The sequence below is a fragment of the Leuresthes tenuis genome, unplaced genomic scaffold (genome assembly GCF_036924035.1).
Source record: "Leuresthes tenuis unplaced genomic scaffold, fLeuTen1.0.hap1 SCAF_7, whole genome shotgun sequence".
Lineage (NCBI taxonomy): Eukaryota > Metazoa > Chordata > Actinopteri > Atheriniformes > Atherinopsidae > Leuresthes > Leuresthes tenuis.
The window spans coordinates 16,289,759-16,316,133 of NW_027325361.1; the positions used below are offsets into that span (position 1 = coordinate 16,289,759).

The window sequence follows — 26,375 nt, forward strand, 5'->3', positions numbered from 1 at the left end:
CAACCTCCTGCAATCTGGGATCAGACAGCCCATGTAGACCCCCCGCCTGCGAACTGTTGGCAGCAGGTTTGTGCTGGTGCTTCAGAGGTGGAGGATCACACTGACAGGGGACCGAAGTGAACCCCCCGCCTTGTGCAACACATCCTCTATTCTGCGGTAAAGATGGCGGCGTCAGAGGGGGCGCGCAGCGGCCGGACAACGGCAAAACGCTTTTGATTAGTTTTAGTTTAACCGAGTCTACTTCGTCGAGTGCCGTACATTATTGCTCGGATGCCTTCTGGGCCAACAGAATAGGGATAATCGTTGTCACACGCTGGAGTTACGATTTTATTGTTTGAGGCAAGCTGGGTGGGTTTTGCTGGTGGTTGCTAACGTTAGCTAACAGGCTAGCGCTGCGAGCTAACACGGAGTAGTTCGCGTTAGCTCGGAGGAGAACAGCGGGGAGGGGATTCAGGAAGATTATTCTGGCCAGGCCGCTCCAGCTTGGGGGAATGTGAACCAGAGGTGCGCAGGGGGTTTGCTTGCTTCGTCCCAAACGTCCTCACACCAAACTACCGGGATGGGACAGCAGGTAGGCCGCGTCGGTGAGGTTACATCGACCGGACTCCAACCACCACAGCCCCACGCGCCCCAACCACACCAGGGGAAAGGGAACCGGGGGAGCGGCGCCGGGAGGAGACCCCGAGAACCCGGCTGTAGCACCGGGGCACCGCCAGGCAGGGCAGCTGCAGTCAACGTGCCCGATCCAGGGATCAATATATTTACGCAGCATTCAGGTAAAGAGAAAGCCATATTTATACAAGTGCTGTGTAAGAGTGTGTTATTACTTCGGTATTTGTTTGCTTCTGTTAAGCGTCTGTTAGCAAAACCCACGCTATTTGACAATGACGCGTTAGCGGAAATAGCTATGCCATCCAACATTAGCGTGCAATGCACCGTCCGTTTTACTCTGTATTTATTAATCTATTGTCTGACAGGAGCTATTTAATTCCAATTAATTGCTCTGATTTGACCGCAGTATGCTGGGTTATATGTATGAGGTCTGACGACCCTGAAAGACACAATGCTTGAGTTGAAGAAAGAGGAAGCGTCTTCTGTGTTCTATTGTGGGGTCATAACTGGTGATTGGCCACTTTAGCGCTCAAATGCACCTTTTGTATGTAATATCATATTTGTCACGCCGTCATTTTTGCCTTTTGGAAACACTGATTCTTGCCTCTGGAGGTTGGCGAGCAATTCCGCTCCATTAACTCACTGAAGAAGCCACCAACCGCAGGCTTCCGTTACATTATCTAATGGTTACGATTTCTAGTGGTTTTCACATGCTTACTTACATCCTCTGCCTTGTACTATCTAAAGCTAATCCAGATTCAGCAATCTGACGGCGCAGTGTAACCCAATGTCAAATCTGTGCGTGTTATTCAAATCGCCTTTTATCATTATATGATTACACTCATGCAGACGTCAACGTTTTAAGCTCATGTTATGCGTTAATGATAATTTATCTCAAATGTTGCTCTGACACACAAGGCCAAGTGAAGAAAGGACTCAAACAAAGCAGAGGCAGTGCTCGTCACCTGGCTCAACACTACAGCTCTTCAATCATTTATCATCTTTGAAGCAGTTGCTCTGCATTGAAATTAATCTAAACTCAAATCTTTACAGTCTGTTTTCAGTCTTTTCTCTATGGCTGGTCCAGGTTTATGATTAATAGATAGAATCCCCCCTATATGATTATATTTTATTGCTATAATTTGACTTTCACTCGTATAGAGTTTCACCTGATACCCAAAGATCTTTCTGTAAGCTCTCAAATGAGAAATTTGGGGCACGTTTAAAGTCAGTAAAGCTGCTTTTGGTTTGGGTTCTCACTTTATGTGTGTTCTGATGAATGGTTGCTTCACATATGCTGCATAGATGTGAAAAACTACTGGCATAACTTGCCTGGTTTCCACTGATGTCCCGGACCAGCTCTCCCCCTGCCAACGCCGTGAGCCGGGACACACAGAAGGTGCAACCCTTTGGGAATGGAAAGCATTTTCAATTCTTGGCTCTCGCATCACAAAAGTAACCGTCCTCGCAGAGAGACAGACGAGCCCACTAAGTGCAGCTCCGCTCGCTGTCGGCACTGTTCTGTTCTCTCCCGATGTCGGGGCGAGAGTAGCCTTTTTTTAGCTATCCAGGATGCAGTCACACAGCCACTCTGCAAAGAGACTGCTGCTCTTCAAAGCACACAATAATAGAACAAAGACTCTTTAAGTAGGGAAGCTTGGGACTGTGCGCTCAGTCTTTCACTGACTTTTTCTATTAGTCTATTGATGTGACAGCGATGGGGCGTTATTTCAAACCTTTGGATGGGCTGGCTGAATTAGATTTCTGTGAGTTTGACGAGGAGTTCAGGCTCTTGTCAGGTAAAAATTTCAGGTTATTTATAACCTTAAATTAAGGTTCATAATAAGGTTTATAATTTCTATATTATATTATGTTTCCTATATCGTGATATAGGAAACATTCCTACTGGAAGCTATCAACAATTACATTGTTTTGAAGTAGTTGAGTTGATTCAGCTTTGTAACCACTTGATAACAGACTAACATACTTATTAGGTTTAACTATGCCTCCTGTGGGTTTAATTGAAAGGAGCCAATCCGTGAGGAATGCACGTTTGTCTGTTGAAATTTGTCTGTCTGTTGCTGCTTGTCTTTCCTGTATCAGTAGGTAATAAAATGTGCGCATGTCTCTGCCAGACTGTCAGTAAGCCTGAGCCCATTGTGTCATTTTTTAGGTTAAATAATATGGCTGGAGGCCAGCGGCGGCAATTGGCTGTTGAGATTAGTTGCCCAGTGGACTCTTCTATTCGCCATCCTCAGCATTCGTGACTTTTCCTCATCTGTAAATTCTGGTTCTGGTTTGTGTTTCTCTTCCATCTATACAGAATGGATTTGTTACTTTCTAAGGTTTGCAACAGTTCTCTGCAGCTCATGTATAATACAGCATCCCTGTCTTCCAGTAAGACGGTACTTAATGCCCAAGGCAGGCGGACCGGCTTTAAAATCACTGAGCAAAGCAGTGATGGACAAGAAGCAGGCCACCTCTGTGCTGATTCAAAGGAAGCTGGCCAGACCAGTCACCTTTTGGAATATGGGGTCAATTGTGTTATTGGTGAATCAGTGGCTGCAACGTATTGATGGGTTTTAATCCTTTCGCATTGTCAGGGTATCAGCGATCTCTATTTCTGCTGTGGGTTCATCTGATACACACACCACAGCAGGGGGACACCTCTGCTATTGAAGTGCAGTAAACATAGCCTCAAAATAGAAACTCTTTATTGATTATTGTGGCAAGGTTGTGCTGCAGTTTATGGCTTTCAGCATTTGTCACGTTCACGTCACCGCTCCTAAATTAAACCTTCATCTGACGTTCAAGTCTGGATGGTTTGGGTTGATTGATGTGGTGACGGCACAAAGAAACGGTGATAGTGCCTGCAAAGTTCTATTTTATCTATTTTCAGTTTAAACGGATGATTAAAATTTGGGGCAGTGAGCAGATTGGAAATAGCTTTTTCTTGTTTTGTCTTTTTTTATGGCACCAGTGCTGATGATGCATGTAGAGCCAGCTCTACCTAAAGTCCAATGCTGTTAAAGCTGCCCAGAGGAGAAAAGACGGTCTTGGATAGAGGATTCAAGGACCTAAGCTGATTTGCATCACGGGTGAAATTAGATTAGAGACAAATCCCTTTTTCTGTGGACTCTATGTGCTAAAACCCTAACAGCTAGGATAAGTATCCCAAACCACCGGTGTAATATCAGGATAAGGAAAAATTCAGACACTTGAGTGGCTATGGTGAGATTTTAATTGGTTTTAAGAGATATTATCTTATAGTAATGATGATGTGTGGATAAAAGGAAGCCTCCTTCTGCTACTGACTGCCATTAACCACTTGGAGGAGCTATGGCCACACCTCCTCTGGATGTGGCTTTCCAGTAATTAGGGCAAAATACATGAGGCTAACTGATTGTCTCAGAGCTGGCATTAAACGTGACAAGATGAGCACACTTTCACTTTCAGAGTTTTATATCGAAGACAATTTTAACGCAATCAAACTTGGTTTTTGTCTGAATATTATACGCGCCATTGCCTTCTCTGTAATGAAGGTATTGAATAATGTATGCGTGTCTGTGCCTGCCTCCTCATCTCAAGCTTGCCCCTTTCTGCAACTAACAAAGCCTCTCTATCCCCCAGATTGAGCCTTTGCCATCAGCCCTCTCAGTTGATCAGCTCCTCATGTCCAGTACTTTAGCTTCTGCTGAACCCTGGCTGTTGCGATGGGCCTCAATTCCAAATCTGCCCTAAGAAGAGGAAAATACCCATTAATCCCTAATGCTTTATGACAGATATGCTGTAAGCGGTTACAACTCACTAAAGATAGTCAAGGGTTTTCCTGATTTGCCGGTAACCACACTTTATGAAATGGAAATAATAATAATAGTAGATGAAAATTTGAAGTTTAACCTGCCTTTTTTTATTTTATTTTTCCCTTTAAAGTTTGTTTGTCATGCTTCTGTATCTCAACTCCCACTTGCAGCCTTAAAGCCTTTGCATCTGCTCCCAGTCAGTTTTAATCTGTAGTTCCCAAAACTGCAGATCCAGTGTTTACTCCTTGGCCTTGACTCTGTAGCCTTTTATCATTAAAGGGTGAGGATAAATCAGAACAGTTTGTGATTGGCTGTGCAGATGGTGAAGCAATCACTTGCATCCGTCAGCCGGAAAACATCAAGTGTTTAAAACTTTGTAGGAAGGTCTAGCCAGATTTTTGTGGCGGCCTCCAGTCGAATCACAGTTTTTACTTTTACAATGCAGTGGTATTGCAAAGGGGGGGAAGAAGAAGAAGAAAAAAAGATAGTGGGAAGAAAGGGAGGCGGTCTCTGTGCCAAGCCTGTTAAGCACTGGTTTGCTTCCAGGATGAGTACTCTCCTTCTGGCATTATCGCTGCTGCTTATCTTGTGGGTTGCAGACTGGAGACTTGGCTGGAAATGCACTCTTGCACACACTTTGCACAGGCACTCAAATGTATAGTCGTATGCACATTTGCCGTTTTCTTTCTGTCCTTGTTGGTTAAGCTGTAAAGTTGTGCAGCTTCTGCTTGCGATTATCCATCTAGTCCCACTTCTTCAGCATAATCATCAACCAGCTGACCAGTGAGTCAGAAAAGCTTTAATCTGGACGCCCTGCAGCACTACTGTCCTGGAATGTCCTGTGGGATGCTGATGATCATTCTGAGGGGAGCGAAGTCCAAACTTTTTGATCTTTATATGCCTTTAAGATGTTTTTCTCATATAGAACTGCATGCAGTTTTTCAGCCTCATTGAATCCATTCATAATTATTGACTTATCGGTCATCTGTTATGTGGTAAATAGTAGAATAAACCATGTTTTTTTTTTTGGAAGTACGTGTAAAATAAGTAGTGTAGCCATCATATCTACAATGACACTCCTTCCTCCTTGGCTCCCAGAGTAGAGCAGCTAAAACCTACACCCAAGCACAGCTTTACCACACCACACAGAGATTATGATCGGCCAGACGGATTAGTCGACATGTTCTTCTGTAAAGCCTCACTGCAGAAAATGAATAAAAGCACTGAGGCGTTTACAAGGGTCGCGTCTCTTAAGGCTTTGGATAGCTGTGTTGTAGTCGACACACCTCTCCATCTGTGGGGAGTTGGCCACGTAAACAAGCCACAGCCAGACAGTTAGCATCGTCTTCCACCTAAAGTTACCTGATGCACCGGCAAGAGCAGACAAATCTACAGCGATTACAGTAGTCTGAGCATACCGTGGTATGTTTCCATTAATGTGTATTTACGGATATGTAAAAGATGCTCATGAATCAAAGGTATTAGAAGAATTTAAACACATCTGTAATCGCAGATGTGTCGTATTCTGCTGCAACTGTGAAAGAACGTCAGTCGCCACATTTACTGTGTCATTGTGAACTTCATCTAACCTGTACATCCTATACGAATCCTATTTATATTATTACTAAAAATAGCTGTGCATAATGCCAGGCAGCACTCAGTTGGGAATCTAGGTGGCCCTTTACTGGCTCTTGAATCTTTTTCAGCTTCACACAGACTTGCACCGCTTTGTGCTGGATATCTGCTTTGTGCTTCATCTCCTCCTCGGTGTGGCGCACACCATCGATCTGTTCCGGACATTATCCTCCGCCCAGATATTGAGGAGAGCCCTGTTTTCGTCAGAAGACCAGTACATCCGCTCTATTGCCGTAGCGTTTGTCTAACTCGTTGCGGCCAAAAGAAACAAGATCGTGAGCTACTGAACTTCAGTGGTCTTCAGAAACCGGTCTCATCTCAGCCCAGAGGTAAACACTGCTTTTGATGCCGTCTCATACTTGAGCAGACCTGTCTGGCCCAAGGCTATTTGCCAAGCCAAAAGCCTTGGCCCTACCCTCGTGGAATCCATGATCAAGCCCTGCATAATCCCCAGAAGTGGCAATGGAGACACTATTGGCCCCCGCATGCAGTCATTGGTCCGCTACTGGTGTGATGGCATAAACGTGGTTGACTTAAGGCTATAGCTCTATTTTGCACGTATCAAATTATGATAATTTTGTTCAGATGTGCATCATAGATAATTGGTGATATGCTGTCACTTTGATTTAATCATGTGTGAGGCAGGCCACTGCAGTGTGGATAAGTTTTTATTTATTTATTTATTTTCTTCCCCAAGTCATCATGCCACATCCTCTCTGCTGTCACATAAAGAAGCACTTAGCTTTGTTGCCAGCACACATAGAGGGAAGCACTTACAGCCCATTATTAACCTATAACGAGCCCTGAGAGGGGCAGGGCAGGGTGAGACATGTGTTAGGACTCCCTTCTTGTCCATTCCTGGATGATCCGCTGTTATCTAGGTTCAGGGCTGATTTGTTTTATCCACTCCCAAAATGATGTATTTCCATGTAGTCTGCAGACATGACGACCGCATGGCGAATATTTGGAGGCGCTTCAAGCTGTGGCCTGTATGTGCATGTGTAACTATTTACTCAATTCCGCTGAAAGAGACGTGAATCTCTGTCAGGAAATGAGTGAACTAAATGTACAAGACAAGTGCTTGCATGTCCAGTATGTAATTTTTTTAAGTGTGCATGTGTACCTATAATTCTCCTATTGCTTATTATATAAATGCCAGTTTAAGACTGATATCATCATCAGAAACTGCATGTTTTTTAGTAGTACAAATGTGAAGTAATGTCCTCTGAATGTCCTTTAAGTGGCAGAGATTCAGATCTCTATACACAATGGCACTTGTTGTGACACCTTTAGTGTAAAGACATAATTGTATCAGCTGCAGATCACACTGCAGGATTCTTCACCAGTTTTAGTCCTCGACTCATCTGACTGAACTCTTTAAAACGGCTCCAGCTGTCACGCAAACAGGTCTCTTTTTCTCTCTCGTGATTTTCGTTACGTGATACAAGGAGCTCCTGTGGCTTGGGCTGTTTTCCTCACCTGGTTCTTGAAGAGAACTGTCAGTTTTGCTGCTGTTTCCTTAACAGCCCATAGTTTCTTCGCTCCGGGTTTCTCCCCATCGTGTCTCCTGACCCCGTCTCTCGTGTCTGTTGCCCGTTGCTCCTCACTGTTCTTCCCCTGCCGGCTCCTTGAAAAAGCATCAGTTATATCGACTCGGGAACCGGGACGTCACAAAGAGCCTCACAAATCACGTCTTTGATGCGTTCGCCTTGCAATTGGGGATCACCCGTTGACCCGCTGATTTGCCTCAGATCTGGGGCCAGTGTGTGACCTTTGACATGTGTCTGCAAAGTGAAAATCTGGCTTAAAATCTTGTAGTTTGAACTAAGCATCACATTCGACCTCAACCGTAAGGCTTTTTGATTCACACGGCTTTTGACCATAAACTTTTTTTTTTTTTACGTTTATGATTAGTTGAGCAAAACCGAGGTCTTGTAAGATTAACTGAAGCATAACACTGTGAATATAAAAGATGTAACAAATGCATGCAGATCTCTGGCTTTTAGTTGTTTTTTTTTCCCCCCAAGGTGTCGGTAACTCTCCCCTTTCACATCTGTAAGTCACAGGATCTGATTTAGTCTGTCAAATAGGCTTATGCAATGTCTCGTATCCATGGGTCTCATCCGCAACATTGTCTTAAGGGTTTTGTTAGGGCTTCCTGCAGGCAGCCGGCCGTTTATCTCCGCACCACAATCACTATGTGGAGAGTTATTTCTGGATGTCATGCTGCTGTGTTTTATTCTGCTGCAGCTAAAAATACAACCTTACCTCGCTGGTCACTGACTTCAGATACAATCAGTATTGTTTGTGATTAGGGTGTTCAAGTGATGTTATTGCTGCGTGTAATACTTTGGCATCAGCTTGTTGGGAGCTGAAGTGACGGCTTTACAGACACATGGAGGCACAAATACACAAACAGTTGCTTGGACAGTCAGGAAAACGGTGTCACTGCTGATTTGTGTGTATGCGATGTGGATAAGTGTGTCTACATGCTGCGTGTGCTTATGGAGCGGGGTCACCTCTGTCGCAGCTGTCCTGGGGGGGGCGGGCTCGGCATCCCACACAGACTTGCAAACGCCCTCTCTGCTCCGCTCAACACAAAGCCATAGTTTCTTCAGATGGCACATGTGCCGCTGTTCGCAGCACACGCACACACTGAGGCACCCCCGGAGGCACACGACATACCCCACGCAGGCCAACTGCTCCCTCAATCAAGCATTTCAGCACACGAGGTTTGAGCTTTGCTGTAAAGAACACCGTCTCGATGTTGGTCCGATCCAGGTTGGATTTCAAAGGAAATGATGGACTAAACGGAACAGGCTCCAGCCCAAAAACAAGTTGATGTCATTAGGTGTTTGATATGAGCCTTAGGAATACATGGTGTTTCTTTTGTGCTTTATTTATTTATGGTTTTTTTTTTTTTGTCCATGATGATTGGAATTTAGATTCTTCAAATTGAGACCTTTGACAGATACGTTTGGCATAATATCGCTATATCATTAAAACATTCCTGAGAGAAGAGTGATGTGATATGTGGCCGTGTAAGAGGAGCAGCTCTGACAGTTGGCCTGGCCCGGCTGCTGCAGTTGCAGTCGAGCACATTCACACACAGTTAGCACACACAGAAACACACACACACACACAGAGGAGAAAAGTGTGGCTCAATAAGACCTCTTCCCCCCAGAGGAAAAGACCGGCCATCTGCTGGTTCGGCCCTCATGCACTCCCCCTCTATACATGCACACGCCACATTCTGCTCAACTTTTCTCCATGGCATATTCCAAACTCTACACCCCCAACCTCTGTATACACATGCCACCTCTCAGCCACATATGTTTCTTTCCCCCCCTCTCCCTCACTCTTCCAGTTTTTGCCATCCATCACAGCGCGTTAAACCTCAGAGATCATCAGTCATGGATGTCTGTGCTCCCCTCGCGGACCTTAGAAGTTCTGCCAGCCGTGGGCCACATCAAAGCTCGTAGAGAGGTTTCAGCAGGAGGCTGCTAGTCACTGCTGTAAATAAGCTTTCCTCACAATGTGTCATCGTTTTCGCCATTGTACTCCACACCGAAGAAGACGGTGGTGAGACCCCGACTTCCTCAGTTTACTTCTTTTTTTTCTTTTTTTTTTCTTTTTTTTTTTTTTTCTTCCAAGAATCAGGATTAGGGTACTTTTCAGTCTTCATAATCCGAGTCAACACAGAACTTGTCGGGTTTTAAAACGGCTGTTTGATCGGTGGATGAAGGAAACCACACCGGAGCCAGTAGCTAACCAGACCAGAGCAGAAGGATGTACTGGGAACTGTGGCTGAGCCAGGTCACAGCCAGTGCCGCGCTGCAGTGTATGCTGCTTCAGAACAAAGGTGGGCATATCCTGTCTGTCAGCATTCTGTCATAAGGGCCATAGCAGACGTGACACGGCTGCGTTGTTTTATTGCGTAGGTATAAAGCTTTTGTTTGTGAAGAATGAACGGTTGATTCATTTCTGCTTGCTTTGAAAACTAATCTAACTAGACCAAGTTCAACTTGTCTGAGGAGAAATGGGTATTTTCGGGTAATTACATCGAGTTACAAGACGGGATGTTTGCTTTGCTGTGGGATTTTTGACTCGTTGGTTGATAAAGTTTCTTGTTTTCATAGCCGCCTGCTTTTGTTAACAAGGTGGTGTTTTTCATTCACTATCAGCATTGATAGTGTTATGATTCTAGTATCGATCCAGCTTTTGATAGTTGGTTGACTGTTATATTGACAGAACGCAGTTTGTGTCTGTTCCCTGTAACAAAGGACAAAATGTATTTTCTTTAAGACTTAAGTTGTTTCCCTTTTGAGGCTTTACTGGAATTCTGAAATGAAGACATGCAACCGTTCATTTTCCATGTGCTATTCAGAGTCTCGGGGGGCTGGAGTGTTAACAGGCAGGGTTCACCCTGGACAGATTTCTGTTCCCCTGACATGCATGCTTTCAGACTGGGGTGCATATTTAATATTTACTCACTTGCTTATCTACACATTATTTAATTTTAAGGGGCAAGAGTATTTCTGCACCTTTTTTTTTTTCGATATGTAGAATATTCACCCTCACCTCTCTGACTTAATCCTGATCTCGTTGGCAATTGGCAGCAAATACAAACACAGATGGTGCTGTAAGTTGAAGAAGATGGTCGTCTCTGACGGTTTAAGTTCAAATAAATACAGTGAAAGTGGAAAATGCACCGACTCAGCTAAATTTCTCTGAAACGCTTGCCTGAGTGTGATGATGAATGAACATGCGGTAGCTCCTGGTGACATCAGGTGCTGTAAGCAGAAGAAATACATCTTTTTTTTGTTTGTTTGTTTGTTTTCTTGCCATAATTTGGGAGCCTTTATTGTTTTCTTGGTGAACGCGTATAGAAACGGGAGCAACCTGATAGACTCGAGGTCAACTCGAGGTCTCAATGTGTGTACACTTGTAAGCCCGGTAATATAAACTGCAATATCATATTCTTCTGTCTTTTGTTGTTTTCTAGTAATATTTATCTGTAAGTTTTTCTCTTTGGCAACACGAATAGATTTGTCCCGGTGTCTCTGTTGAAGATGTGTTTTTCAAAAGATAAATAAATGAGTCACTTGGTTGCGTTTGAGCCACATGTCTCACCCGATTATGATCAAAGAAAGCAGACTATATTGCAGCTTTTCTGTCTGCTTGGAGGGGCTTGAACTGCTGTTTCTTCATTTCAGCGCAGTCCTCTCCCCACACACCGAGCAGCTGTCCAGACATGCAGCCACTTTGGCAGCTGCTGCTGTTGGGTGTACAGCGTCTTAGCCACGCATGTTCAAACTAATCGTCGTGTCTCTCCCCGTGGGTGTGTGTCTCGAAGCAACCTGCGTAGATTTTTCCTATCTCAGATACTTTGCTGCTCCGCCCTCTTTCTTCGCTCATATAACCACATCAAAGGCACTCCCACCTCAGATCTCACCTGGCTCGGGCTCGACACGGCAGTTCTCGGTGTGTAGCCAGTGATAACAGAGCTCTTCAGAGAGTAGATTGAGTAAAGTGATGCCTTTAAGGTGCCTACAGGCAAGCAGCAGTTTTGAAGATGAGTGGGCAGCTCTGAGCGGCCTTCCTCTCCGCACAGGGTTCAGGCTGGGGACTCGGCCTGGAAAGCCAGGTAGAAAATCTGCACGATAGTGTCAAGATTCTGAACAGACCTTAGCATTTAGAGCTCATGAGATTTGCCACTATGTTTTGCTCAGGTATTGTTTGTCTTTAGTTGGTATTGGATTAGAGAAAGAAAACCATTTCTTATTTTCTTGCTTTTTTTCTTCTTCTTCCTCAGTACCAGGTATAACAGAGGAGCTGTAATTCTTTTATTTACCACTGACCTGTGTGTTCTGTCAGGTGTTTTTTTTTTGTTGTTGTTGTTTTACTGTTCTCAGTTTATCTTCACAGTTGGTGACTGTTGATTTCTCTCCCCTAGAAGCTCTGACAGAGGCAGTGCGCTGGAGCTCCAAGGAGAACCTACTGGGGGCGGCCGAGAGCGACCCGAACCTCTTTGTTGCACTTTATGACTTTGTCGCTAGTGGAGACAACACACTCAGCATCACCAAAGGTAAACTACAACAGTTAATCATAATTACTAGTTACTTTACCCCCCATTTCCCTTTTTTTTTTATGACTTATCTTGTTAAATCCATAGCTGCATCGCACAATTTAGATTGTATAATGTGCTTTTGTTCTTCTGCAGTCTTTCCAGGCATCATCACTTAAAGTTGTTGCTTAGCAACGTGTCACTCGAGTTGAGATTTGTATTCATGTTCTTTTTCCATATCATCGATTGTTGCCAGCCACGCCTTCGAAACCACACTGTTAACATTTGTTGGAACAAAGCAGAGTGAGGAGTCACCAGTAAAATCATCCAGGCGTAGCTTGGGATTGGCACATCAGCAACTCCCACAAATGATTGAGTTAAGGCCGAGCCTAGTTATTCCATAGGAATGTTGTGTGCCAATGATTCCTACCTCATTACAAAGGCAGGTAACACACCCCATTTACCACTCGTTTTTATACTGCCTGTTAGCCAGATATATGCAAGCTTTATTATTGACCTGAGAGTTTGACTGTATAACTGCAGAACTGCTCATTCTGATACTTTGACAGTATTTTGATAGGCCTTGCACCCTTTCTCCAGTGCCCACTCTTTCCTCACCCTCGGCCTGCTGCACCGTGAGTTATTGTAGTGTTGTTCAGACACCCACCGATCTGAAACGTTGAACGTGGCAGTGTGTTAATTCATCATTTTGAAGACTTCCATGGCAGTTGCCGGAGATGGAAATGATGTTTAGACCCTGACTCATGGAGTGAATCTGAGATTTCTTCCCACATGCGAGCACATGTGCACTTCCAGGCTCCACTGCACTTTTCCTATCCACCCGCTCGTTACTCTGTCACATGGAAACAGCCCAGTGTGCCTGTGATGCTGTATTAATATGAAATCACTTCAACTGTAATAATAACAGGTGGATAAGCACAGAAGGGGGGTGGGGGGAGGACTTAGCAGGCTCATGTCTGGGGCTGATCATTGTCTCTTCTTCATGCCAGGCCAAACCAGGCTCAGCCAGACCCAAGTCCTCTTTAATGCGGAGTGTGAAACAGCGAGGCAGTCAGTGTTTCCACTCCCACAAATGTTAGGGGTACAGAAGGCAGACACTAAGGAGACTGGTGGATTGATGGGCTGGCTGCGGATAATCATCTGTTTAATATAATTCCCTGCACTACTTGTGCAGTATGTTTAGTTTCAAGAGCTGGGCTTGCAACTCTTGTTATTGGTGGCATGTTGGTGCGTCATGGTTGTCTTACTTACCAGACTTTTATCATATTTTTTATTTTTTTTTTACTTTATTGCAGTGCACTGCTCTGTGTCAGGCCGTGTACTCGAGCCTTGTAGCTGCTGCTTCCCACAGTTTAAAGAATTCTGCAACTCGCGGTATCCAAAGGCTGCATTAAAGATCGACTTAAGCCCTATGGGACAAATCGGAGATCTCTCAATAACATGAATAGAGCCGGTGCAGCAGGGATACCAAATAAGGAAGAAAAAAAAAAGCCACTTGATTGTTTTGCAAACAAGTTGCACCGGGCTCTGCTGTTGCCCCAACACAAAAATGAGGACAGTCTAAGCAGCATATTTCTCCTGTTTACCTTGTCACAGTGTTGAGAAAGTCTGTTTTCCTGTTTTATAAACTGTTGTTGAGTAGTTTGGCATTTAATAAGCTTTTAAAGGACGTTACTCTTTCAACTTGACCTCCAAATTCCGATTTTGCCGCCATTCTCCTTTTATTAATTTTCTTTTCCTTCTGCCCTGAGTCCAACTGGCAGAACCGTTTGCTGCTCCATTCACGGTTCTGCCATACTGATGGCTCCTTCCAGCACATCAGCCTCTCCCACACGTCTCCTGCACTGACATCAGAGACAGACAAGGACAACAGACCAAGTCACTACATGCCTCATTTTGCCCAACCCTATCATTGTTGCACAGCCTTTGATGTAGTTTCACTGAGGGGCGAGTTGTTGCCATGACGCCTTCATTTGTATTTGTTATCTTATGCCAATGTGTGGATCACTGAGGAACTTTTGCTCTAAACTGCGTGTTTCTAAGAATAAGAGATTTATTCCGAAATGATTGTCGAAAATTGCTTGTAAGGCTTCTTCAAATCCCGATTTAGCTTTACAGGAAGTACGATTACTACCAGGCTGTTGTGCCACCCTTCACTACATTGTTCCACCTCCTGTGTCCAGGTGAGAAGCTGCGTGTGCTGGGCTACAACCAGAATGGAGAGTGGAGTGAAGTACGGTCGAAGAACGGCCAGGGTTGGGTGCCCTCCAACTACATCACACCAGTCAACAGCCTGGAGAAACACAGCTGGTACCATGGGCCCGTTTCCCGCAGTGCTGCAGAGTACCTGCTGTCCTCGCTTATCAATGGCAGTTTTCTGGTCCGGGAAAGCGAAAGCAGCCCTGGACAGCTGTCCATATCTTTGCGTTACGAGGGCAGAGTGTACCACTACCGGATCAACACATCCACTGATGGAAAGGTAGTGCGAATGACTTCGGCTGACTCGAGTGCTGTTGTGTAGACTAAAAATGGACGTTGTTTTTTTATTTTTTATTTTTTATCCAGTTGTGAACTCTGCTCAACAGATTCATTGACTTGGTTTCTAATTTTGTCCGCCTCCACATCCATGGCTCCTCCTCAGGTGTACGTGACATCTGAAAGCCGTTTCGCCACCCTGGCCGAGCTGGTCCACCACCACTCCACCGTGCCCGATGGCCTGGTCACCACCCTGCACTACCCGGCGCCCAAATGTAATAAGCCCACAGTGTACGGTGTGTCCCCCATCCACGATAAGTGGGAGATGGAGCGTACGGACATCACCATGAAGCACAAGCTCGGAGGTGGCCAGTACGGCGAGGTGTATGTTGGCGTGTGGAAAAAGTACAACCTCACGGTGGCCGTGAAAACACTCAAGGTTTGGACGGCTTTTCTTACATGGTCAATCTGATTGCTATGGGACTGATTTCTGGCTGAAATGAATGTTCAGCTTTACCACATCTTCTATAAGTACTTGGGTAGTTGTGAATGATGGGGCATTGGCATGAATAGTTATAGGTCACCACCTGCAGGTAGATGTCGGTATTACACATCCAATGTCTATTAATACAGAATGCTGTGATTCCCGCTGAGAAATCTTCTTTCTTTTTCTTTTTGTTTGCATTTCCGGGATGACAGGAAGACACTATGGAAGTGGAAGAGTTTCTAAAGGAGGCCGCAGTCATGAAAGAAGTTAAACACCCAAACCTTGTTCAGCTACTAGGTCAGTACTAAGCTATGTTAGTGCCTGTGCTTCGTTATTTCGTTAGTTTTTCACTTTAGAATTAGATTTTGAATTGCTGTGTTTAAGTGGTTGTTGCCATCTGTTTTTTTTACCTGCTCCCATAGGTGTGTGTACATTGGAGCCTCCATTCTACATAGTGACGGAGTACATGCCACACGGCAACCTACTGGACTACTTGAGAGATTGTGAAAAGGCGGAGGTGAATGCTGTGGTGCTGCTATACATGGCCACCCAGATCTCCTCTGCCATGGAGTACCTGGAGAAGAAGAACTTCATCCACAGGTAGGGGAATGTTTAGCGTCTCTACATTCATGTTTGTGTATATATATATGCATACTCTTTACATACTGTGCTTAGCATTTGTCTAATTTCTTATGACTCTCTCTCCTCCTTGTACCAACCATCAGAGATCTTGCGGCGAGGAACTGCCTGGTAGGGGAAAATCACGTCGTGAAGGTTGCAGACTTTGGACTAAGCCGGTTAATGACCGGTGACACTTACACTGCTCATGCTGGAGCCAAGTTCCCCATCAAATGGACAGCACCAGAAAGCCTTGCGTATAACACCTTCTCCATCAAGTCTGATGTCTGGGGTGAGTAACACACCTGCATACACTCTCATTTAGTCTTATTTGAATTCCGTTTTAATGTGACCATCCTGATGCTTGTTTTCTACAGCTTTTGGGGTGCTGCTATGGGAAATCGCCACATATGGCATGTCTCCATACCCAGGCATTGATTTGTCTCAGGTCTACGATCTCTTGGAGAAAGGCTATCGCATGGAACAACCAGAGGGATGCCCGCCCAAAGTTTATGAACTTATGAGAGCATGTGAGTATTAGGTCTTACCTACCATTTATTTACCAACAGGCTTGAAAGACGAGCCAAATAACTGACTGTGCAAGTTTGAAAAAAAATTGCTTTTATTTCTTTTACGTGACCTCCTAAATGAATGTTTCGTGCTGTATTTTGAGGAGACAGATGTTTCACTTGGAATGCAAGTTGTGCAGACTGAACCATACCCCCACCTCCTTTATACATAGACTGCATCATGTCCAGTTAAGCCCATGTATCAACAGAGCATCTATTTGTGTGGAGCGTTCACAGAAAACAAGTCTGCACTCTGGTGACATTTCTGTCACCTGACTGCTGTGAAACAGGAAGAATACGAACATTTAACGATGAGGAAGAGTGGTCGTTGAATAGGAGAACAGCAAACAATATGTTAAACTGGAGGAACAATGAGATTTGGGAACTTAAGAACAAATTCAAGACCCAACAACAACAGACTTGGCTGTGTGTAATCAAGTGATTGTCTACGTGACAGCAGCATGCTTTCAATATTGTTTTCTACTATCCAGGCGTCACCCATGCTTAAAACTAAATGCATTTTCAGTATTTGGAACACGTCTGAAACGGATGCGATTGTCTTTGTGCGTTCTTGTAATAAAGTACTTCTGTTTTGTGTCTTTCTGCAAGGCTGGCAGTGGAGCCCGTTAGATCGGCCTTCATTTGCCGAGATCCACCAAGCCTTTGAGACGATGTTCCATGACTCCAGCATCTCTGAAGGTACAACAACATGTAACCTACACCATTCTTTCACCAAAAGCAGCATGTTTAAACAGATTTCTTTAAACACGTGTACACAGCCTTAGATAAAAAATATATATATGTAAAGGTTATGAAAACTTTTCCATTTGCATGTAATAGCCGGTTTATTGTCAGTGCTTTGAGTGCAAAAATGTACTCTACGGCATCATGAAGGGATGGCATTACACTGTATCCCACAGGCTGCGTTGGACCAAGGTTTCTGATAATTAGTCTAGTTTGTTTGTTAGTTTTGACTGCAGGCATCCGTCTCGCATAGCGGGACAGAAAACAAGCTCTCCGCCGTCTTTGTGATGGGTTTAGAAAAGAAATAAAAGATGAAATGCCTGCCTCTGCTGCAGTTATTTGATGTGGGACTGAATGCCAAATGAAAGACTTTCACATTGCTCTCAAGAGCCAGATGTTTGTGAGCATAAGCAGTTGGGTTTTTTTTTTTTTACCCCGGTAAAATGGGCTTCATTCTCAGTTGTCCTTTAGGATAGGATCACTGATTCAAACCGCTGAATTCAGCAACACTCATGTGAAATTAAAAGGTCGAGAGAAACTTCAAGTGAAATGAGCAAACCGCCTGATGGTTAGCGCTCTTTCATGCATAATTTATCTAGATTTAATTGGCCGGTAGTTGTGCAGCTGATGCATTTAGTTCGATCTGAGTGGTGGCTGTGTGTCGACCAACCGTTTTCTTCTTTGTATGTTGCAGAGGTAGCAGAGGAGCTCTGTAAGACAGCCTCTTCTGGTCACTGTGGACCCCTACACTCTTTCAGTCACGACATGCCCCTGTTGCCTTCCAAGTCCCGCTCAGTCCACAAGCACACAGAAAACAAGGAAAACATCGAGGGTGGTCTGGATGGGCGCTCTGACTCCAGCACGCACAGTCACTCAGGTACAGCCAGGCATGCCCACCTTACTACCAACCAGTCGGGTACAGCCCTTTATGATTCTGCAGGTATGCCGGAGGACAGCGATACCCAGAGACAGCTTCAGCGCCGCCGAGCTCGCCGCTTGAGAAGAAGAGCCGTCATTTTCCTCCCCAAATAATCACTGCTTTCGGCATCTACTAGATTCGCCTTTGCTGCGGCAGTTCAGCCTGAAAAAGTCTGAAAAGGTCTCCAGACAAATTAGGACATAAATAAATATATAGATACAGACTTCAAATAAACATGTGTTTTACAAAATTTGAAATAAAAAGCAATTAAATGATTGTAGACATATTGATGTGTGTTCCATCCTTAACATTATCACGACGTACTGGGATAACGCAGAGAAAGTAAATGCTATTGCGTTTATTATAACAGCTCCCCAAAGAGCATCTCAGAAAACGTAGCGTAAACTAAACCTACTCAGTATTTGCCTTTTTAGCCAGCCTCTCTGGTTTACATAATTTATGCGATTCATATTATGAAAGGTCCACGTTATCATCAACCTTAAAGCGCTCCCAGTCGTACTGAGTAGTGCACACAATGGCCTGAACTACGGTTCCTTCACTATGACGCATTTGTAAAAGAAGTACCTGTTTTCTGAATTAACAACACTTTTTTTTTTTTTTTTTTTTTTCCTATCCTGTTTGTTGCATTGATATTATTTTCACCTCCCAAGTAATGCTTGGTAATTCATGTTTGCTAACCCTTACAGTGTATATATAAATTATTGCTTATTTATCTTATTTGACAACTTTTTATCTCTTGTTTTTTTTATTTATTTTTTTTATCATTAACATGTGGGAAGTCAACGGTTTTTGTTGTTACTGTGACAGTTTTGTTTAGCTTTTATGCTTTGGTCTGCACTTGCGTGTTCACAAATAAAGAAGCAAGTCATTTTCATGCATTTATTTACAGTCGCATGAAAAAATGCTGTTTTTGGGTTTTTTTTACCCTTTTTTCTCAAATCTAAGCTCTTACATATCAGGATATAATTCTGAAACATCATCTGGTCATTAACAGATCTTGAAATCTGGTGACTATAACCTCAAATGAATGACAGTACACAACATAATACACTGTGCCAAAACAAAATGCAGAAGCGGGAGGTTTAGCGTGATTCAATGGCTTATTGAAGCACCTTTATCAGAGCTCCCTTACAGCCTTTCTTTAGATTTGCAGCTGTGCTTGGGATCATTGACCTGTTGCATGACTTGGTTTCAGCCAGGCTTTAACTGACAGACAGATGGCCTCACATTTGACACAAGCATACTTTGGTGTATAGAAGAGATAATAGTCAACTCGGTGACTGCATGTTGTCCAGGTCCTTTGACAGCAAAGCAAGCCCAAATCATCAGCCCTCCACCGCCGTGTTTGACAGTTGGCATGAGGTGTTTGTGCCGATGTGCTGCGCTTGGTTCTCTCCACACGTGCTGCTGTGTGTTATGACCAAACATCTACACTTTGATCCTGTCTTTACAAAGTGTTCAGATGCACCTTCACAAACCTAAACTGTGCAGCCGTTTTTAGAGAGAGGAGGCTTTCTCCTGCAACCCTTCCAAACAAGACAATCTTCCTCAGTCTTCTCTGTCATGAACTTTAACATTTAACATGCTAGCTGTGGCCTGCAGAGACCGTGACGTAGCGTTAGGGTTTCTCTGAGCATTACTGATCTTGGGGTTTAACTTGCTGGGAAGTGCACTCCTCAGAAGACTGGCAACAGTCTGGAATGCTCTCCAGCTTTCGAACGGATGACTCCAGATTGTTTGCAGACTGCCAAAACAAATGCTTTCTATAGCTGATCACACTTGCCGATGATTTACTTTCTTATTTCCTATGGAAGCAGTAAGGGTGTACTTAATTCTTCACACGCAGCTTCTGCATTTTGGCCTCGTTTTTGTTAAATAGATAACGATGGTGTGTTATGAAGTGTGTTCTTTGTCATCTGAGGATGCATTTACCTCATTTTACTATGTCCTTCATAAGTGAAATTGTATAATAAAAAAAAGAGGGTGTAATTTGTTTTCACATGACTGTATCTAATTAAAGGGCCACTGTGAACATGCAAGTCCTAAAGCACAAAACCGCTCGGATCAAAACCAGATGAAGTGTTTTTGTCACTCTCTGTCTGAAAGACCACACTTACCATGCAAAAAGTGCACGTTCTGACATTGTACGTGAAGTAGGACGAACGGGGAGAACAGTAGAGGATATTAAGTTTATGTGCTAATAAGTGTGCTCTTGTTCTCTTTTGAAAATGCCATTGATTATTAGATTTTGCCGTTTCCTTTTGCATTTTCCAAACTCATTTCCTGCCTACCCAAATTGTCCTCAGCTCCACCTGTTTAAAGCTCAGCAAATGTCAAAGTTATGCAGCAACTCTCTCATTAGTCGAGAGATGCACAGTTTGTGTGGCATGTGCAATCATCGGGGCCCCCCTAAACGTAATTGATATCTTACGTCTTATAACAGCAACTTGTAAAACCATTGAATTAATGTGTGCATCTGACATAACTGACACTCTCCTGAAATGCCCTTTTCTCTCTCATGAGTCCCAATAGAGGAAAGCTTTTACAGTTTGAAGAAATATTCCTCTTTGCTGCGATAACGTGCAGCTATTTCATATGAGTGACATTAATCTATGAGCATATCCAGAGCCTTGAATAGCTCAGGCTAATAGTCTTCACTTCCTGTTCCTTTTAAGTTATTAGGGAACCTTTTAACAAAAATGGATGCGCTCCAGCTGAGTTCAGGCCAGTTGTTTTTTTTTGTGATTGTAATCCGGTCATTTCTTCTCTCTCCAGGCTGGGCCTCTACTTTGCTCGGAGGGGATGGCCGATCAGGCAGCTCCCCAGCTCTTCCGAGGAAACAGCAGTCGCTAGATAAATCTCCCAGCAGCCTTTTAGAGGATGCACAGGATGTAGGCACATTTACAAGAGACCGCAAGACCGGCTTCTTTAGCTCCTTCATGAAGAAGAAACCTTTCTCCTCGTCCTCGTCCTCGTCGTCTTCACAACTCCAACAGAACCTTCCAACGCCGCCCAAGAGGAACGGTTCCTTCCAGGAGATGGAGACGCAGCATCCCAAGAAATATGAGCCCACAGCTGATTTCAGTGCTCCTCCACCCCTACCCCAGTCAGACAGTTTAGGGGGGTTCTCTGCCTCTCCTTCTCACTCCCACAGTGAACCCACTCAAGCACAGTCCCGCTGCTGTGGGGCTGCTTTTGGACAGAAACCCTCCAGTGGGAGTCTTGGTTCTCAGCTGACGAGTGGCAGCAGTTGGGGTGGACTGGCTGGTTTTTTTACTCCTAGACTCATCAAAAAGACCCTGGGACTACGGACTGGTAAGACGGCCTCTGCAGAGGAGGGTGGTAGTGTAGTTGGAGGACCAAAACCTTTCCCTAGGTCCAATTCTACCTCCTCAATGTCAGCTGGGCTGCCAGACCTAGAGCGAATGGCTTTAACTTTACCAAGGAACCGCAGTACTAAGCCCCCCCTGGAGAGAACTGCATCCACAACATCTCAGCCTGAAAACGGGGCTGCACGACCCTCAGAAAACCTGCTCAGGAGGATGGATGAGGGGACTGCACAGATCAGGGAAAGACCTAAAGCCAAGCTACTCCCCCGGGGCACTGCTGTAGGGGTTAGGGCACCAGGGGTCGGTGGGGAGGTGGGGGAATCGGACAGTCTGTCTCGAGTCAGGGAGGGTAAAGAGGAGAGTGGAGGGCTGGACAGGCAGCAGAGTTGGTCCTCTCCCTCTAAGGTCTCTAGAACAAGCGTGTCGTCAGCTTCAGCAGGTGCACCAACTCATAACCACAAAGTTCCAGTCCTGATCTCCCCCACAATGAAGCATAGCCCAGCTGACGTTCACTTGGTTGGACTAGACTCTCAGGGGAACCGCTTTAAACTGCTGTCCGAGCACCAAGGAGACCGCGACAGGCCCCGCCTCGTCAAGCCCAAATGTGCTCCTCCTCCTCCACCAACTCTACGCAGTCTGCAACACTCCTACAGCTGCGATGGAGAGGAGCAGAGTACTGCAACGCCTGTGGAAGTAAACGGAGACACGTTAAAAGGTCACAGGTCAGTGCGGATGTCAGGAGGAACCGGTAGACCGTCAGTGCCACCACCACAAGTGCCTCCTGCATCTTCCTCTTCCCTTTCCTCTTCTTGCCCTGCCAGCACCAACACAACTCCCACCAAAATGGCCAATGGAGCCACCACCACTGCCTCCTTGCACACAGCGCCATCTGCTGGTTCCAAAGTGGCACTGCGGCGAACCAGGCAGCAGGTGGAGAGGGTGCCCTTGGAGCGGGTTAGCCGTGAAGCCTTGCTGGAGTGCGCCGAGGGCCTGAGCAGCGCACTAAATGCCAGCTCTGAAAGCTCCTCCAGCAGCCAGGTGCTGGACGCTGGCCACCAGCTGCTAGACTACTGCTCAGGTTACGTGGACTGCATCCCTCAGATGAGGAACAAATTTGCCTTTCGAGCTGCAGTGGGCAAGCTGGAGCTAAGCCTTCAGGAACTGAGGGCCTCGTCTTCAGGAGGTGGGGGGCTGAGCGGTTTGGGATCCAACTCTGTGGTGGACAACCTACACAGCTGTATTAAAGAGATTAGTGACGTAGTACAGAGGTAGCCACTGTGACAACACTAATCGTCATCTCTAACTACCAGACAGTTCACTTATATTCCGTTTTTTTTAAAGGTTTTTTTTTTGGTTCTGTCGACAGCTTTTTGGGGGATAAAATGAGATAACTCTCAAAAGTACCTCATATAAATCACTACAAAATGTAACCTTTTTATTGTTTACAAAAACCTGTTCCATAAAATGCCAGTATGGACACTAACTTTGCTCTCATATGTACATATTGAGAAATATTACAGCAAACCAAATGCGGTGTAAAGTCACGCGCGTGCAACGTTTTGCAACAAGTTTCCATTTGGCCACGATGAGGGCCTCTTTGTTAACTGAATGTCGGGTGTTTGGGCTGTGTGTCGCCAGCCAAGAGAGAAAGGAAAAGTTACTCTGCTTATCTGTCTAACATACTGAGCAAGAGGGATAGTTGTTGTGGCCAGCCTTACTGGGAATACATTAGAATGAAAAAAAAAGAAGACCCCCTCAGCCCAGCCCTCTCCCCCCCTCTTAACTTAAACTGGAGCATTGTTTCACAAGTATGCGAATCATCAGCTGGTTGTGTTTGTGTTTCACTGCTGAGCATTGTGCTCTGTTTCTAGGGAATTGAGAGACCAAGCCATTTGCAATATAAAATCACGGGAAGAGCATCAGGACTGAGCATGAGTCGAGGTTTTGGGGGTGTCAAACTTCAAATCGTCATCACGTGTACAGATGTATTGGTTGGTCAAACTCGCTCAAACTAGAAATATCAAAAGCGGCTTAGGTTAAAGCTGGTTAAGGCTTTAAAGCTTTTCTCTCTGTTTTTCTTCTTCTTCTTCTTCTTAAAATGAACTACTTTGACAGTGACATTCCCACGCAATCACCTACGGTGACACGGTTCAGGAAGATTGAAGCGTTCACTTGCATTTAAGCTCACGTGACACAATATTCGCACGTGTAAAACAAAAGAAAGATGTACAGTCCACGAATCCCTGGTTTACTTCCCACGATTCTGAAACATAATGACTGAATGTGGGCTGAATGTCCCCCCCCTTGAGCATTTCAGTAACAACGCCCAGCTGCTGTTGAATACTAGACTTCTTCCTCGTGCGGCGGTGCGTAAAAGAGCGAGGCGGTGAGAGATGGAGGACAGGGTAGTGCGTTAGCGGGTGAACTGGGACACTAATTCTGTAAGTGTCCTTCGCAGTGTGGACAGATTCCCTGTAGCCTTGTCGTGGCCTCGGTGCCTCGAGTTCTTCGGTGTAAGAACGCAACAAAAAAAAAAAAAGAAGAAAAAAGCAAGAGACCTACTTTACGCAAATGGCACACGACCGAACTCTCATCAAACCAACTGCAGTATGTCTTCAGCACACGAGTGATGTGTGGATCTATTTGGTTTAAAGAAAAAGAAAAAAAAGATTTTCAGAATGTATGAACTTGAATTTTTAAATTATTCTCTTTTTTTTCTTTCTTTTTTCAAAGCACAGACATATTTCGAGAGAAGAGTTAATGTAAATGTTTGATTTATTTCATATCCGCACGTAGAGTTTATGTGTGGCCACAGCTAATAAGAGAAATGTTTTAGACTAAAGAGATGTATTTCAAGACTGAGGCCCCTCCACCCAGATCTGATGGTGCGCTTTGAATGTATTAATCCTCTGTTCTAAATCCGGTCAAATGTTCAACTTTGTGTGTCTTTAATCTCTCATGGTGCCACGTGTCTTTTTCTCATTTTCTTATTTTTGTTTTTTACATACAATTACTGGCCCATACTTTAATTCTTTTATCACACTTAAAAGAGCAGTTCGGAGATAGCGGCTCTGTTTTTTTGAGCACAAACATGTTAAGTGTCTTTTTTTTTTATATGGTTTGCTCGCTTCGGCTCTCATCTTAATGTACACTGGATAAGGCCTCAGACACATCAGTTCAATGACACATATGTTGCATAGAAATACCACAAAATCTGTATTAACTAAGCGCTTTCAAAACAAACAAAAACACTTGTTATTGAAACTTGATGGAAAGAAAGGCGTGTCCGCTCCATTTCATCGTTTCTTCCTCTGGGGGGGCTTTTCTAGACAGAAAAAGAAGTTTGACTTTTCTTCTCTTGAGTTTTTAAAGACGTTGATTAACACTATCATATTTTTAAATAATTTTTGGTGCCTTTATTTCCCTTTTTTCTTAAACAAAGTTGAAAGCGACAGCGTTTATCCCCGTTGATAGAAGGCGTTTTGCAGTTTCTCTCGTCCTGCACGAGCCTGTGAAAAGCGCGGAGATCGATTTGAAAGTTTTACCAGTCGGATGCAAACTTGAAACCAGCAGGTGCACTTTGTTCTTTGAAATTGTGTTGAAAACTTGGTTTAATGAGGTTTTTCTTTTTGTTTTCCTACTCACAGTCTTGGTGCAGCCACGTAAATAAAGGACACACATGAGCCCGCTGCACTAAACAAAAACCCACGCTGCTGTTCTGTCTCAGTCTGATCACATCCAAATTTGGGTTATAGAAATATTTAATGATTGACTAATGCCAGTTTGGCCTGTTATCCTGTTTGTTTTCTTTCTTTTTCACTCTCTTTTTTATTTCGTATCTTTTATCCCATCAGAAACTTAAAAGGAAACCTGTCCGTCACGTTCAATCAGCAATTGTGATTTCTTTTTTCCTCTTTTGTCAAATGTAAAACCAAGATCAGCGTTATTTTTTACTATTTGACCACAACATTTCAGCTCGTTCTCAACCATCTGTCCTTGTTTTGCTTTTGCATTTACCTTGTATCATGTCTCGCTGTTTTTGGAGAGCGGTTCTGGAGATCGTGTGTACACATCATTATACCAAAGGCCACGTCTTCAGCTGGATGAGTGCAATGTAAAATCGACACGGAACACACCAATAGTGGAATATGTGAATCTAAACAGGGATTTAAAAAAAAAAAAGAAAAAAAAATGTCAGACGTTAACATGAACTTTTTTTATTGTACAAAAAAATATATTTTGTGTTCTCGTTTTTTAATTTAAAGCTCACGTTATATTACTGTGAAGTTCTGCTTATCAGTGTTAAGCTTATTGTAAATAATAAAGATATTGATGAATGCTGTTGTGATGACGTGGATTTCTTCAGTCGCATTGGATTTGGACGACGGGAGCTTTGCGATGAGCAGATGTTTTCAGCTGAGCACAAGACTGAGGGTGCAGCTGAGTGACGAACACGCATGTTTTCAGAAAATCAAAAACCAGGACACGTGTTTGAATTGAATAACCCTCTAAATGGCTGAATATAGCTCAGATGGACATGTTCAGATTCATCATCCTGGATTGAGTACACTGGGATGGTTGAGCGTTGCCTCATTTCAGATATTAGAATTCTTTTACACTTTCAGTTAACACAAAGAAGAATAGTTTATCCTGCTTTTTTGACATCTTTACTAACTTGTTGCTTTTATATTTTCATAAAAAAACAACTGACAAGATTAGGACATATGCGGTGCTAGATTACATATAATCTGGAGTATGTCATTCTAAAAATAACTTTATTCCGTTTATATCAATTGAAACAAAAGCCTAGACCAAATAAAAGTATCGCACAATGATGCCACTGCGGAGCACGGTGCACCTGAGGACTGAAAGTGCTAAATGCAAAAAATATTGAGTTCAGGGAACGTTCCCAGTGGCCACTGTGAAAAGTTTTCATAACCTTTCTGGAATTACGCTCGATGAAGCTTTAGGAAAGGTTCCCTTAAGGTGTTTCACAAAACAGCCGACAGCGTACATTGTAAGGTTCTCCCGAAGAGGCTCAAAAAGGTTTCACCAAACAACCCAGCGTGCGTTTG

At 44.0% G+C, this 26,375-nt stretch overlaps 1 protein-coding gene across 4 annotated transcripts; it reads left to right on the forward strand.

The window, feature by feature from the left end:
• Positions 1–139: 139 nt before the first annotated feature.
• abl2 (c-abl oncogene 2, non-receptor tyrosine kinase) lies at positions 140–25,638 on the forward strand. Of its 4 annotated transcripts, none has more exons than XM_072389544.1 (11): positions 140–776; positions 12,007–12,138; positions 14,322–14,617; positions 14,780–15,052; positions 15,313–15,397; positions 15,523–15,700; positions 15,826–16,010; positions 16,096–16,248; positions 16,897–16,986; positions 17,726–17,908; positions 20,747–25,638. In XM_072389544.1, exons 1-11 carry the CDS (start codon positions 560–562, stop codon positions 22,570–22,572), a joined length of 3,618 nt encoding a protein of 1,205 aa, XP_072245645.1. In that variant the 5' UTR covers positions 140–559; the 3' UTR covers positions 22,573–25,638. The 4 variants fall into 4 exon arrangements, with proteins under 4 accessions (XP_072245645.1, XP_072245646.1, XP_072245647.1 ...); XM_072389545.1 differs by having other exon boundaries at positions 12,010–12,138; XM_072389546.1 differs by lacking the exon at positions 140–776 and adding an exon at positions 11,503–11,697.
• Positions 25,639–26,375: the final 737 nt, after the last annotated feature.